Below are 16,019 nucleotides of genomic sequence, written 5' to 3'. Positions count from 1 at the left end.
GTGAACCTTCAAAAGAAAAGGGAATGAAAAAATCTCCAACGTATTGTGAAACTGGAAGCGTCACTCTTCCGTATCTAAATCTAACAGAGTTAGGCATGGTTGAAAAGCCTAATAAATCAAGCTGCAGCTTACTCGAACAGATTTATGCCAATCAAATTAGGCAAGATATAGTAAGCTAGGTGATGGCTTTCTGGGTTGTCAATATGTCATGCTATGAACAACGAACATGTTATTTATCGGACGCAGATTTTGTTTTCCGACAGATCCTCCTTCAAAGGGATTTACATTCTCACTTTCGTCGGGCTCATCCGTGGCCCAACAAGAAATGGATGAGGAAGCCGTGGCCCAACAAGAAATGGATGAGGAAGATTATGTATCTTATAAATCTGAAAAGGAAAGAAGCGATTTGGCACGTTAAAATGTAATATGGTATGCTTACCCCAGCTTGCACAGTAAAAGGAAAAGATGTAGGCTATACTTACTTCAGAACTACTTAAACCGTAGAAACCATCAAAACTATCTTGCGGTTTATGTTCTTATTCCGATGATGCTGATGATGCTTAGAATCTGAACGGAGAACAATTGGTAGTTCTGAATCAGAATAAATTCTGTAGTAGAAATTCACTCATCCTGTTTTCACATTCTCTCTTCACCAAACAAGCCAATAAGCATATTTTGTATAGATGGAAGGATGCTGTAGATACGCCAGAATTTCACGGTTCACAAAATCATAAGTTCTTTCATGACGCATCGGTGGGTTCATATTGACCAGATAGCGATCAACGTCGAACTTTTTCTGTTAAAGACTCCGGCACTGCACAGAATAGTATGCTGATTTTCCCGCCGTCAATGCTTTACTTTGAAAAGAAGGTCCATATTTGTTTGATCTGCTTCTTTCTGGAAAATTTGGGAACCCCATCGGCAAGACTAGGTACAATCATTGAATTAAAACTAACCTAATCATGTTCATCATTAGTTGCCAACCATTTACGAAAGCAGACAACGTTGAACAAAAGGACAACAAGCCAGCCTGGTTTTTGAGTTCCGCACCATTTCAAAACACCAAGAAAGTAGCACCCTATAAAAAAGAAATGGTGGATCAATTTTTATTTTTTTCTTGCCATGTGCTCCTGTGGGAAAAGAAGAGGAACGTTTTATGAAGTTTTCTTTTCTCACGAAGGCAACAGATCACCACCACTATCATTGGATGCACATTGACTGACCTCCAAAACGCTCCAGGTACTCCTGCTTGCAGGCCAAGTTGCCCCTACCAAATGAACAGAGCCCTTGTGGACATTGACAGAACCATGTTCTTTTCTTCCCTAAATGCTTTACATATTGGTTGATATAGTACGCCAATTAAAGCTCGGTCAGTCAATTTGTGTACCTTGTCAGCATTGCAGGCCTCTGATAATTGCAAACTTCATTATAATGAGTTCAGCTGTTCTCCATCTTCCGCTCCATCTAGTACCACGTTGCTGCTGCATGGCCGGTAAATTTTAGAACATGATATACATTGCCCATCAAAGCTTTCTCACCATGTCCGCCTTGCCATTACTGCAGGTCTCTGATAATTACAAGCGCCTTCAGTTTTTTTTTCGTTTTCCTTGTCCTCCTGGTACGAACTTGTTGCTGGTTGGCTGCTACGGCTTACAACATCATCTCTTCCCTAACGGCAGATTTCACGTCAACATGATTAAATAAATGGCCGTACCTTGTTAACACGGACAGCATGCACTTCAGACTTAGCAAGCAGAAGATCAAAATGTAGAGCTAGATACACCGATACTGAACCTTGTAGTGAACAGCTTCTGCATTGACAACTTAGGCCAGCAAATTATGTTTTCTATTTGGCAACATAACTTCCCTCAGAAAGGGGAAAAAAAAAAGTTGGTCTGAGATAACATAGACATGCATCTTAACCTTCATAGTGGGAATGCATGTTATCAAGAAACATGTAAAAGGCCTAACAGCCAAAGCTTTGGTGTCTCATGCCACTTAGTGACTTCCTTTGTGCTGGCGTGCATGTGACAAGCATTCAGCCCTCAATCAATAAGAAGAAATGACAAAGGACAAATCCATGGGCGTGGCCACCACCACACCAAGGTGGTCTGCTTACCGGCAACAGTGGAGTTGAAAAACTAGAATGTGGCCATTACCACACCCCACTAGTTGAGATTGATTAATCAAATAAGAAGCCCTATTTCAGATGAAGGGTTCACCTGATGTCAGGGATGTAAAAGGTTCGATTTAGGGATACAAAATACAGAACAAAGTTCGGAAGTACTTGGATGCAGATAGCTGCCATAGTTGGATTTTGAAGAGAAATCTGACACACAGATTTGAGTCCACTTACTAATGGAGTTCAAATTAAAATCAGATGTCGGGTAGTATCGGAACTACATGAGCTAGCTGGCCAATTACTAGCAATTTAACAATCTTAAAGGAGTTCGACCCTCGAAAGCAGAATAACGTTTGTAGTTCAGATACAATCTTACGGTTATCAAATTTGAACTTGCTTTATCTTTCCGATTTGCTGATATTTGCTTTGGTTGAAACTGTGGAGCTACAGAGTAGAATTGCTTGCATAGTCCCTCTTTCGCCCATTATTCACATCAACCCGTAGAACGCAGGGGTATGAAATGAGTATTGCATCGCATAATTATCAAACAAGTAAGAAATGAGGCTTGAATCATGTTACTGTTTTTCCTTTTTTCTTGTTTGAATAGGAAATAAACCATTTTCGAGGCAGCCTATTCGTGATTTCCTTTGCAGCAGTTGAAACGATCAAGGTAAACGCACCTTAAAGTTCAATCCCAAGAACCTGACAAGTGCAGTAAAACTTTATCAAAACCAAAATAAGGTTCGTATTATATCCTAGTAATAGGGGCAGAGTCAGAAAAATTTGCTGGATGGACACTCTTTTAAAAATTTCTATATCTTAAGGGATAGTCATAAAAATGAAAAAGCAAATATTTGAAGCGGTCAATGTGAAAATAAAAAAAAACATTGAGGAGCTGACACGTGGCTCCACCACTGCCTACTAACCAGGGCCGTCACTTGTGTTTATGCCCTTGGGTTCCAAATGATCGTTATATGCTCCAAGCAGGTTCAAATGCAAGGGCATATCACTAAAAAAAAGAAAAAAAGAAAAAAACTTAAACCACCAAATCATGAAAACTAGCTCAACTTTATAGAATATACCTAAGGATTAGGACTGAATTTATATAAGTAGCGGTCTCTGCTTTGAAAGAAACATCCCTTCTACAATCTAAGGTGCTTTATTTTTTTTGTCCGAATTCCTTATTGGTACAGCTAACTACTTTCAAAAAATTGAAATTGAGAGTGGACTTTCCCCAATACATGTAATATTATTTCACCAAACATGCATGTTTCGTTATTTTAAATCAAAATTAGCGTCAGTATAACCACCAACCGATCTCTTTTTTAGTTTCTATTTTCCAGTTCACGAATCTACCCACTTTTAGTATAGAAACCATCTCCGTTTCTATATTTATCTATTTTTATAAATTAAGAGTACACATTTGAGAACAAATAACTAAGTATCTACTTATGCCCTACCAATGTCCGAGTAAGGTGCAGTCATGGTTCCATCGTTCAAAGAAAGGTGACACAGCAGTCCAGCATCAGTCCTTGTGGACACTACCTCAAGTGCAAAGGCACCTGAAACAATAGTCACGAAAAACGTGTTATTTTTTAAAAGAAACGCGAAAAAAAACAAAAGAAAATAAAATACCATTTAAAACTTAAAAAAACGCATTCTAAAAGCATTTTTTCACTTTTTTTCATTTTTTTATTTTTTAATGCCAAACAGTTTTTTAATATTTTTTATTATTACAAATTTACTTACCTTTTAATGTTTGTGTTATTATTTTCTCACTTATTTTATTTTTCTCTATTTTTAGTTTTTTTTTAATTTTTTAAAAAAATCTTTTTTGCAATATTTTTAAACCCCACATATTATACTAAAAAAAAACCTCCCTGTTTAAAACTCCCAAACGTTATTTATGAATATTGACAGTTTCACTACAAAATTTTAAGAAAAAAGAGTGCGGTGAAAACAAAGAAAAATCATTATACGAGGATACGAAAATCACGGTTGTTAAATTAAGTGGAACCTGTACTATATGTTAAAAGCATGTTTGATCCTTGAGCAGCTGTCCAAGGGTCAACCTTAGACTTGCTCAGCAGGCGATCTGTCCAACCAGACTCTTTGATTCCAATTATACATGAATACGTTGTCCAATTATACATGAATTAGATGAGATGGGACAGCAAGTATCCATTGCCTGTTTGGAAGACAACTTGGAAGCATTTTGGAGGACAACTTGGAAGCATGGCCGCCACACAAGTGTAATGCAATATTTTAGACAAAACGCGAAATTTTTGAAATTCCAAAAAATGCGAATATTTCAACAATTTTAAGCATTTTGTCTCATCGCTGAAAATGTACGCCAACCCATCATTTCAGGTAGAGGAAATATGATTTCCACGATCAAGATATCAGAAAAAAACATTCATTCCAAATAATAAATATGGACAAGACAAACATGAATAAGGTAAATTACCTATCAGTTCAGCTGCAGCCTGAAGGGAATATGACTTTCACCATCAAGATGAATACCATAAATCTCTTTATCAGAGCCAAACGCATTCTATTTTCCCTTTTCCAAACAATTCACATGATTCTTATGTCCCAGATTAAGGGACTCCCAAATCTCGAGTAAATCCACTACTGTAGCTGTACTGCTGAAGACTGCAGCAACCTAATCCATGATTTACATATCTAGTTAGAAAACTCTTCCAAATCCATGAGAATGCACTGTCACAAATATCGCGCCTTAATCGAAAAAGACATGTTAAATATGTGAAAAATAAGTCAGCCGTATAAAACAACAAAAAGAAGCGTCTTTTTAAAAAAAAACACCATAACATAAAAAACAAGAAAAAAAAGTATTATATGCATTTTTCATAACTTCTTTCGGTTACACGTGTGTGTGTAACCATATGAGTTATTACCAAATCCCTCTCTCTCTTGCTTGCGAGACTCAGATGTTCTTCAACGGTCTTGCAATAACGTGCATTAATTGAAAAAAGAAACTTTCACTGCCTTTATGGACAGGTTTATTTTATGAAAATGCCAAAGTTTTTTGGAATATTAATTAAAAACCCGACAAAATTTCCCCCCATCCTCCCTCACCATGCTATGTTGAAAGTTGAGAGAGAGTGAGCTTTGTGGTTTTATGCAATTATACTGGAAACGGAAAGAATAAAGGAGGAAAATGAAACTAAAAATATAAGAATCACGGGGCCCATCACTTACAAGGACTAGGAATGTAAAGCCAGTTCCCATAACCACTAATTTTTATAGCATAATTTTTGTAGCATTTATCTTGAGGTCATATGGAGTCCAACACGCAATTACAAACACAGGCAAATGCAAGAAACGCTAAACTCTATAAAGTATCTGCAATTCTGTGTATAAGACACGCTGAAACAGTACACAGCTGTGCAGAAAGTGGAAGTGTTAATCAGTAAAATCTAGGTTCTGAAGGAGATTGAGGTCAACATCTGATAATTAAAGTAATGTTGGAACTAGGAAGTTCTGATTGGACTCCCATTGAAGTCCTAGTGCTTCTAAGGTTCCCCTGCTGTCATGACAATGGAACACTAGCAAAAGTAAGTAACAGCGTACAGATGTACAAGCAACATCACAAAATGTTCTATAGAGCTTGGGTGTAAGAAATCCAGTCTAGAATGAACCACATCAGGATAAATGAAAGATATCAATCTAATAAAACAACCAAGTCCATATGAAATTGAGTACTGAAGTGTTCAATTTCCCCTAGCACGAGATTCCCAAAGGCACCATGACACCGTCGAATAGATCTTTATAATTGAAACTACAATGTGATTCAGAAATGGCTCTGGTAGGTGCTAAAAAATCACTACAATCCAACTCACATTTTGAAGGGAACCAAACCATGAGGACAAATAGAACCTCACGCATACAACTTCACACATAACAATTATATCATTGTATGTATGTTCAGCCTCAGATGGAATGCATGCCCTTACATCGAATTTTTGTTGCTATCTTCCTATTAAACAAGTTTGATCGTCATCTTCACAATCTTCTGAGTGCTAATTCACTTTCACATGATATTACATGTGATAAAATGCCTATACAAGTTAATTGCTAGGTATTACTAACTATACTCATAGCAAACATCTCTTTATGTCCTCCAAAGCGGTATTTATCAATCCTTGGTCAAATAATTGTTGCTTCACTGGACAATACCAACCTTTTTGGAACTTGAAGCTATAAACAATGGTCGACTGCTTTCTCACAAAATTTTCTTTGTTCGACTGCTTTCTCACAAAATTTTCTTTGTTGCTGCAATACAATCATCAGTTTCTTTGTGCCCAAGTTGACAACATGGCCAATTCAACAAACATCATTCCATGCACCTTTCAGCACATTGGCTCAAATCATTACATCATATGATGATGCCTTGCTCATTCATGTCAAGAATGGCAACAACAAATTGCCAAATTGGACAACCTAAGCCCTCCACAATAACTAGAAATAAGGAAGGCAAAATTCTATTAGCATAAAAAGGATAGGGCTTTTTGGACTTGAAGAGTTGTGAATCATTGGACCTGGACTCACCACCTTTTGTTGGTTGGTAACATGACAATCCAAATTCATTATCTTTAAAACAATCAATTGATTTGCAGATAACCGCAATCTTAGTTTAATGGTACATCCCAGTGAAGGACATTCATACTTGTTAAATTTATCTATCTCGATTTGGATTTCACAAGGTGGGAAAATTTGAGAATAAGCAGGAGTAATTTTCAAATTCTGTATTCCCCCATAATTACAAATTAGATTACCCCAGGAACCCATTGATTTGCCAATAAAAGGTGTTCCATGATACATTAATTTTTTAATCAAATCGTCATGAAAATGCTCAATATGATCTTTCCTAAAGGAATCTCCATCGGCTCTGGCATATATCATAGAGATCCCACCTTCAAGCAAAAAAGAAGGTCAATGAAATCCTCTAGTACCATCCAATAGTTCAATAACATAGGCCTACAGGGAAAATGTCTTGCTTGTGATGACAGACTAACAATTATGATTGAAGAAACTTTACTTGCAACTACTCATATCCTATATTAACTTGGCATGAACAGGACATGAAACAAGACATTGATAAAATTCAAATTTTAACTGAAGTTTAGCTTGTCAAGACATTCACTTTCTAACAGGTGTTCGAATTTGGTATTGAGGATGGAATTGCTTTGCCAACTCTCTTCATAAGGCCATATTCTGCAAAAGCATATCCAATCGTACAAACACTTGTGACCGACAAAGATCAGCTCAGACTTTGCAGCCAGCAACTATTGCAAATATTCATACTGACTTTTAAATGTGCAAGCAAATGTGCATCGAAACTACAATTTCCATAGCTCATCTATATGAATCATTATGAATCATAATCAAAATTCTCAGCATTAGGCTTTTTTAGCAAAAGAAGTCATTTAATGACCTATTTTAAACCTTTGAAAAGAATTAGATATTAAAAAAATGACAATCTTTGAAAAATAAGTTCTTCAATAAATGTACAGCTAATAAAATAGCAGAATAATGGAAAATGAAGAACAAGATTACACATTATCCTATCAAGGTTTTCAGGCATAGAAACTTGTTGAAACAAAATATAAAACAAATAATTCCTTAACATTTATGGGCACAACACTTCGAGTGCCAGGGATAAATAACTCATAACGTTGTGGTTATAAATAGTATTATGAGGATAATACAAAAGTATACTGTTGCAAATAAAGAAACCAAGCCAAATAATTCAGATAGACATCATTGACTAATAGATTAATCCTGGCTATGTTCAAGTAGGCAATAGGTAAAGAATGTTGCATAAACCAACAACCACAAAGGAGTAAACCAAATACCCAGCAACAATATTAAACAAGAAACGCATCATCTTCCAATGGTTAAAAACTAAAACCATTTCGTTTTACTAAAATAAAACCACTGCGAGGCCGTCAATCTACTGTAGACCCCTTGGATGAATCCAGTGCATCCAACAGCAAAAGGGCAACAAGTCCCACTAACTTGCTTTTCTAACAAACCTGCATAGCTCTTGTGGATAAAAAACTTTTGACAATCTCGTTCACCTGCTTGCCAACGAAAACAACCCCGCAGAACGTTCCTTTATTCCAAGGTCACCCATCTTCCTCTCACAAACGCCACCTCAGAGTCTCAGAACCTGACAGAAATAATGCCCGATCATTTTTAATCAATAGTGCAACAACCGAAATCTAGAGCAGAGGAGCTTCCCTCAAGTATCAAAACTCAATGCCCGTGAAATATCCAAAGGAAGGGGAAAAGATAAAGGTGAGGTGTTATATGCTCTCTAAGGATCGGCAAAGACCGATGAACCTAGGATCGGAGAGAATACCGGACGGATTCTCTCATAATCATTCAGATGAAAATAGAAACAGGGATCACGGAAGACCGAGAACGAAGTTAAAAGAGAAAAAAGGAACACTACGAAGCAAGAATGAAGAATCACCAACTATCAGTATCATGTCAGGGGAAACAAGGGAACAGAAAAAAGAGACGCAAGATAGGCTCTCCGATGATCCATCAGAAAACAATGAACCAAGAAACGGTAAATAACACCTAGCAAGAAAGAAGCAAAGCCATCTAAGGGGGAGATCGTCAAAAAGATTTAACCATAACGAGGAACAAAAACTAGAACCGCTAGACTGCAACAATCAAGCATGTAAAATCATCATAGAACAAGGATTAAGAACTAAGAATCACCAAGCAATTTAAAAAAAAAAAAGAAAAAGGAGAAAAAAAAAACGATAGGCTCTTCGATGAAAAGAGAAAAAAAAAAAGAGTGAAGAAAGAATCGGAAGAAGGTCCGAAAAAGAATCGGGAAAGAAGGTCAAACAGATTCCTCTGTCAAGGTTTCAGACAAAAACAAAAAAGGAGGCCATCTAAGAAGAGGGAGTACCAATGGATTCATCGGAACCCCAAAGGGGAAAAAAGGATAACGAATACCAACAATCGAGCACGAAGAAGCACCACACAACAACAAGAATGCTCAGATATAAATAGAAAAGAAGATTGATGGGCTCTGGTGATCGAGAAAAACTAATCAACCAAGAATCAGGATTTCCATCGTAAAGACTTCAGACGAGAGAAACAAAAGCCATCCCAGAGAAAGAGAGAGAGAGCATTGTTCCTCGACGCCGGCATCTGGTCCACCGGAACCGGAGACGATGGAATATCAGCGCATTGATTGACAAACGGACTCGAAGAGATGATGAAAGCAAGCAAATACCAAGAATTTCAAACGGTTATGCCTCAGCCGCCTTTAATTGGGAATTTCGTAAGCCTCACTTCCCGCCATCGTTGCGCGGCGCGGGTCCGCTACACCTGAACCGTGGGATCCAAGCAGGTCGTTGCGGGTCCGACGGTAGTGCGGCTGCCTCCTTTCTCAAGGAACGACATCTTGGTTTGGATCTGGAGTTGGGTTTGGATAGCGATGTCACCTCATCCGACATCTGATGTAAAAAAAAAATGATTTAAGCTCGAATCTGATTTTGTATTTAACTTAACCAGTTATATAAAATACATGGAAATGCGAGTGTGTCTTTGTTGTAACATTAAAAATTAAAAAGTTGAGTGTGTTTCTTTTCGAAAAACAAAACTTAGATTTTTCATTTTCAACCCTCCCTTTTACTTATAACTTTGATCCATGAACCACTTTTTTTTCTAATTTCCTTACTAGCCACTTCACATTACATAAAAGCTCAAGGCAAAATAATTTTATTGGACTTTTTTTTTTTTTTTTTTGAGGTTTCACTTTTACCATTACAAGGAGAGATCTTTCTATTTAAGTAAAAAAAAAAGTATTTTGACCATTTTTAACGGATTTTGTTAGGAACCATAACATATAACGTGCTCTCTAGAATAGCGGCAAAAGGCATCTTGAGGCAACGAATAAAAGTTTCTCGTAATTGTAATAAAAAATGCCGTCATTAAAAATGTAATAATTGTAAAATAAGATTCAAGGAAACAAGATTTGGCGACAGACATGGAAGAAATATTTCATAAGAATCACAACCACGGCAAGAGCCGGCATCAATCGCCATTCCTTTTACAAACACAAAGCATTTACAAGAGGATGGCGATTACGAATCTATCTACACAAGCAAGAATCAAGCCTTTGAAAGACCACAATGAATCCGCAGGACCCATGGACTAGCAAATGGATCGGATCTGGCCCGAACTCCTTCCGGGCATCACCGGATCCAAATCTCGTGCGACCAAAACCGCCCCGGACCCGAACCGTTTGGATCTGGCCAGATCACTGTTGGGGCTTGAAGAAGTGAAAATTATGACATGTATCCACAATGCTCCAAATCCCCCCAGTGATCAATAGGAAGCTGAGAACCATTCCCACAACTCCCAGACCCAAATTGAGGTACCAAGTTGGGCTGTATTTCTCCGGCTTCCTGATGATGTTGTACATGAAACATGGGTAGGCCAAGGTGACAGGCAAGGAGATGCCACCAAGGAGTCCGGCCAGGCTGGTGAGGAAAGGCAGGGCATTGGCAATGAAGAAGGCGACCGACGCAAAGAAAACCCTAATCCCGGACCGGAGCCACCACGGGCACGGCCGGTTGGTTCGGAACGTGTAGCTCGACTCCAAGTTGTCGAAAACCGGCATGGCGTAGATCTGGAATGTGCTCAAGCAGTTGATCACCACCATCAAAGTGGTCAGCCCCAGCAGCGCCCTGGATGTGTCATGGCTGTGAAACTCATGCAGAGCATAGAGGATCCCTGATCGTGGTATCTGCAATTCAAAAGATTCAAATTAAGTTTAGTTTTCTTATCTTAAGGGGTGATAGCATACTGGACGGTAAGGTGGTCCGATTTTTCTAAGGATCTAAGAGTGGTCACTGTCACGTTCTAGTGCGCTCTATCTCTATCTCGTAAAAGAGTCCCCAAGCATTAATGGTGAAAACCCAAGAAGGTGGCCAGCCACAAGGAAGGTCAGTGGCCTCTCTTAGAGGGCGGTGGAATGAACCACTACCCTTAAACAAGAAGTTTAGTTTTCCTTGTAATTTGGTGCATAATTATTTGCAATCTCCACCACTCGTTTGCATGATAAGAAATGGCCGGCTAAGAGCGGTTGTCCGTGAGACTTGTTTTATATACTTTCAGATGCAATAAGATCAGTGAAGGTCAATTTAATGCGAGAGCTACATTGATGTTGGCCTGCATGACGTGTATATGTGACGCAAATGGAGAACATAAGGTGTGACGATCGACATATACCCTCACATCACGAGTCTTAAATGCCGTAGCTAGAAGTGGGGGTATAAATGCAGGGGAAATTATTGACGGTTTCTAAGGAAAGATGATTGATGATGATGATGATAATAAAAAAGATTAGAGAGAATATGCTTAATTACCAAGTTGCCGTATGCCCAATATCCACCGATTGCAAGGGGGAACAAGCAAAATGCGATGAGGAGGTAGGCCACCTTCACTCCCTTCCACATTGGCACACTTGCAGGATGCTTCAACGTTGATGGCATTGTGGCCTGATCAAGACCAAGATCATGCAATAAACAAAAATCAGTCACTCGTTATGGAAGTATAAAGGATTTTCCTGATTCCTTGTCTCTACTAGGACGAAAGGGCCAGAATGGTGGCGTCGGGATGGAAAAAAAAAAAAACCAACCTGGATTTCAAGGACAAGATTGTGACCCCTGAAGGAGAAGGCAACGACGCCGAGGGCGTTAAGGAGGGAGAAGACGGTGGCGGCGTCGTTTTCGCCCTTGAGCGGCTGGTAGGAGATGTCCTGCGGCCTGTGCTTGCTGACGGAGATGACCCAGATGAGGGTGCAGTAGCTGACGGCGGTGATGGCACCCACCAGCGAGATGCCGGCGATGGAGTTGAGATTGGGCAGCTGGGCCAGCACCAGCGCCAGGCAGAGGAAGACAAGATACCATTCCACCGTCGACAGCGGCCTCGACTGGCAGGAGTTGCCGCAGACGACCCTGAAGAACAGCTTCATGGTGCCTCCACCGATGAGGATGAGCGCAGTGCAGTTTCCGGCAGAGAGATACATTATGGGAAACTTCGTCAGGCACAGCCCGAGCTTTGGACCTGATCAAAATATTTACTTACATTAATCTCATCCATCGTAATACGATCAACTTTTTTGAAAAGACCAATTCAATAGATGGATCTTTCATCTTCTTTTTAAATTAGAACAAGAGAAATTAACTATTTTGGTTAGGTTTGAAATAGAATTAGATTCAATCAGATTTGGTCGAACTTGGTGCCACCTGAAAACGGCGGTTGATATCTCGAAACCATATTTATTCTAACCATTAACACTATCTCTAGTTTTGTTTCGTTAATAAGCATATTATAAATAAGAAGTTTTAGCAGACAAAAATTATATGGTAGGAATGGCAAGAACTTATTGAATTGGGAGTTGCTTTAGAAGGAAGCTTTATACACTCAGTTGTGAGTTAAGAATCTAAAACGCCGCAATATGAAGGATTATATGTTGCACGGAAACATTATTGAAACAAGACAAAACACAGACATGCTCCTCATGAGGTTGGCAAGTTTAACACGTTTAAAACTTATCATGACCCATTAAAGTGAAGCAGAAAGGTCTTTTGATTGTCTCAAAATTTGCCGACTTTGAAACTGCAAGTTCACAACCACTTAACTTGGTTGATCCTCAAATGGAGATTTTCGATGGGTTGGACATTAACTGATCCTAACTTGAAAACGATTTGGTTGGAACTGAGAAAGAAATTCTTATCAAATTCCTAGTCGGATTCAAATTCAGTATTCAATTTGACAACTGAATCAAAATCCGGGTCTAATCCAAGTCCGAACACGGTTCACATCTCCAACATGCTTAAGGCTTTTCCACATGTCCCTTTCCTTGCCTACCAAGAGAAATTGGCTTCAACTTTGTTGAATTGAAAGCCAACATGCTTTGAATTAGGATCTGGACCAATGAAGTGATGAGTAGGTGCGGTCAAGATCATGGTTAGGAATTTAAGCAGAGCTTAAGACAAAAAGAAAAGCTGGTGTGGCCCATGATTGCGAACCCCCTTACTAGCGTGTGGGCAAGGCTAGATTTGCTTTGCTGTTTAGTAGGAGGCCGCCAAACGCCGCCGCCAAGACCGGCCATGTAGGTCCGTCCTTTCTTTTCTCTCCCCAGTACATGAGATTAAAAATCATAGTATTTCCATCCAAGCTACAAATTCTAAGATCTTGGGGTAAAGTTTTACCTGGATAAGATTTTCTAATTAACTGTTTAGAAACCTTCTTCCAAAATGTTTAAGTTCAAACTTTTCTTGTGCCCAAAGAATTAAAACTCTTGAGTAGATTACTGTTACAATTGACTGTAGAGAGAAGAGAGAGAGAGAGAGAGAGACTCACCAAATGCTGCCATAGCTAGCTGGATATATCTATTGTAACGTGTGCCTGGTACTGATTCATGGAGTTGGGTGAGTATCCAAAGAGTATACAGCTGCCATATGTAGAAAGCAGACAAGCTCATAATTCCCCATTTCCTGCATACACACAAGAAAATTAAGCAACTATAGAGAGAGAAAGAAAGAGTAACATCATGCCCACTTCGAGAGAGAGAGAGAGAGAGTCACTCTACCATCCAAGAAAAGTGAAGGCGAGAGGAAGAATGAGAGCCTGAAACCCGATTCCGGCGGAAAGGTTGTGGAACGTCGAGTAGTAAGCGTTGCCGTTCCGGGACTCGGTAATGGGCAGCCAGGCGTCCTGAGGGTCCAGCCTGGTGAGGTGCCCCACCTCCTCCAGGTAGCTCTTCATGTTGATGATCACCTTCCTCATGGGGCTGCTCCTCACCGGAGTGGCGTTGCCGGAGAAGGAGAACCGGCTGGCGGCGGCGGAGGAGATCCTGGCGAGGAAGGGCGACCTCGACATAGAAGGGGAGTACTGGAAGCTGGAAGGCGGAGCAGAGATTGGGCAATGGAAAGGGGAAGAGGCAGAGGATGGTGGTGCAGTGGGCTTCAGGGGTGACTGAGGGACTGTAAACGGTGGCGTTGATGCCGCTGTTGGTGTTGCAGGCACCGACACAACCTCAGTTTCAACACCCATCTTCTCTACCTTGTGGTAATGAGATGGATTGGTGTGCTGCCAGTACGTGCAGTGCCTATATATATAGGCAGATGTTGATCGGCAAAGAAGAGAGAAGAGTTGTGGCCGCCGTAAGTCTGAGATCATGGGGATTTGATGTAGACATATATATATATATATATATTTATATATATAATATTAACGGTGTCAGGGAAGCCGCCTAGGAAGCTGAGTTTGACCATATTTTTTTCCTTTATTTTTGGGATGGCCCCTTTAACTCGAGACATCTTCTATTTGGACTCGTCAAGTGTCCTTCTCTGGCTTTTAATGGCTTGTCTTTCTTTTGGTGCGTACTTACCTAACTCCTCTGCCTCTCTCTCTCTTGCTCTCTCTCTCTACAGAGAGGTGTGTGTAGGTGGGGATGTGGTTTCGAGTGAACTTCCTCTGTGGAAGATGATGCGACGGTGAGCAGGAAAAGAAAGAAATGTTCGATTTCATACTACTTTTTCTGTAAAATTCCACAATGATGGTGAACTATTTTGGGTATTAAATAACATGCCTTTCTTTTGCTATAATTGCCAATTACATGCAACTTATGCAGGGTTCCGCATTCTAAAACTACAAAAATTCCTTGGCAGAAACACTGAGGTCTGACCATGGAATTGGGAAAAGCTTAAAAATGTTGCAGATATTGGAAAAACTGTATGTCTGATGCAGGAAATTCCTCCCCAAGAAAAAAATTGCGGCCGCCCTGAATATCGGGCATTTTTTGCCGTCCACCAAAACCATATGATCAGCATCAGAATGAAGCATCCACGACAGATAACCGGTGGGTCCATTGAGAATTTGGATCATCTACATTAAAAAACTGCTCAACTAATGTTTCTTCAAAAATATATTCCAGAATTGTGCTTCGTAAAGAATATGAAGCAAGAAGATCATTAAAGCGATCTGGTTCTCGGAGAGTTCCTCGTAGAAAAAGAAATGGCGGAATCTATTAAAATAAAAGAAAAAAAAAAACTAATTATCAAATATAAAGAGTGACACTACACTACTGACAATTTGAATAATCTGAAGTTTTATAAAGGCTGATCTACGTTGGCACAACACTATTGGTTCAGTTAAATATATATCTTAATAATTGAGAGTCGGTGCCGCTTTAAGATTAGATGCTAAAGGGAAAAGACAAGCATGGGATTAGTAACGAAAAAGGAATTTGATAAAGCAAGAAGAAGAAGGTGGGGTGAGAATGGCGCCTTTTTGGGAGAAAGGAAGCCATGAAGAAGCTTGCCTCGTGGGTTCAGGAAAGAAACTTCTTGATGGTGCGGCGAAACTTCTTGGGCACCGAAAAGTGTATCATGGCCTAAACAACTTTCGTTTTCGTTTAAAAATAAAAGCGCTACTTTGTAATTTTTGAAAATCCAGGCCGTTAAAAGTTATTTTTGAAAAATATATTCATTTTACGCATAGATTTATATGATGTGAATTTGATGGTTTATGACGCAAGCATGTGAGGAAGGAGGGGCTGATCTCATGAGAGAGAAGAGTTCGGTGATCTATTTCGTCCACAAGCCGTGCTTGCGACGGCGACTCTTACTGACTCCTCCAGTGTGAATTGATGTCCACAAGTATTTTGGGATCCAAACACACCACGCAAACAGAGAAATGACGCGTGAACGTGACAATGAAGACCGGAAATGCTTGTCTTGTTAGAAACCAAGGTGAAAAATGAGTGCTTCTATTAACATTCGTTCGGTTTATATAACCATTCTTACTTGATACATAATTAGCAAAAGCAATG

General features: G+C 39.5%; 1 protein-coding gene and 1 long non-coding RNA gene across 3 annotated transcripts; both read right to left on the bottom strand.

Annotated features, from left to right (window-relative positions):
- Positions 1-724: 724 nt before the first annotated feature.
- Positions 725-9,384, bottom strand: LOC126410355 (uncharacterized). 2 transcript variants are annotated; one of them, XR_007574189.1, is made up of 4 exons: positions 8,182-9,384; positions 4,590-4,787; positions 3,583-3,684; positions 725-1,669 (listed from the first exon to the last, which is right to left on the bottom strand). It is a non-coding gene; the product is annotated as an uncharacterized LOC126410355 (long non-coding RNA). The 2 variants fall into 2 exon arrangements; XR_007574190.1 differs by having other exon boundaries at positions 8,227-9,384.
- A 720-nt stretch (positions 9,385-10,104) lies between these two features.
- On the bottom strand, positions 10,105-14,475 carry LOC116259856 (lysine histidine transporter-like 8). Its single transcript, XM_031637813.2, has 5 exons — positions 13,776-14,475; positions 13,547-13,680; positions 11,817-12,244; positions 11,545-11,676; positions 10,105-10,922 (listed from the first exon to the last, which is right to left on the bottom strand). Exons 1-5 carry the CDS (start codon positions 14,363-14,365, stop codon positions 10,434-10,436), a joined length of 1,773 nt encoding a protein of 590 aa, XP_031493673.2. The 5' UTR covers positions 14,366-14,475; the 3' UTR covers positions 10,105-10,433.
- Positions 14,476-16,019: the final 1,544 nt, after the last annotated feature.

This window comes from Nymphaea colorata, chromosome 9, assembly GCF_008831285.2.
Source record: "Nymphaea colorata isolate Beijing-Zhang1983 chromosome 9, ASM883128v2, whole genome shotgun sequence".
NCBI classification, from domain to species: Eukaryota; Viridiplantae; Streptophyta; class Magnoliopsida; order Nymphaeales; family Nymphaeaceae; genus Nymphaea; species Nymphaea colorata.
This window is presented reverse-complemented; position numbering and strand designations above follow the sequence as displayed.

Coding starts and splice junctions, on each gene's coding strand:
- LOC116259856 (XM_031637813.2), bottom strand. CDS start 14,365: ATGATCTCAGACTTACGGCGGCCACAACTCTTCTCTCTTCTTTGCCGA. Junction 11,677..11,816: donor ATCTTGTCCTTGAAATCCAG/GTTGGTTTTTTT, acceptor GGTCTTGATCAG/GCCACAATGCCATCAACGTT. Junction 10,923..11,544: donor ATTGGGCATACGGCAACTTG/GTAATTAAGCAT, acceptor TTTGAATTGCAG/ATACCACGATCAGGGATCCT.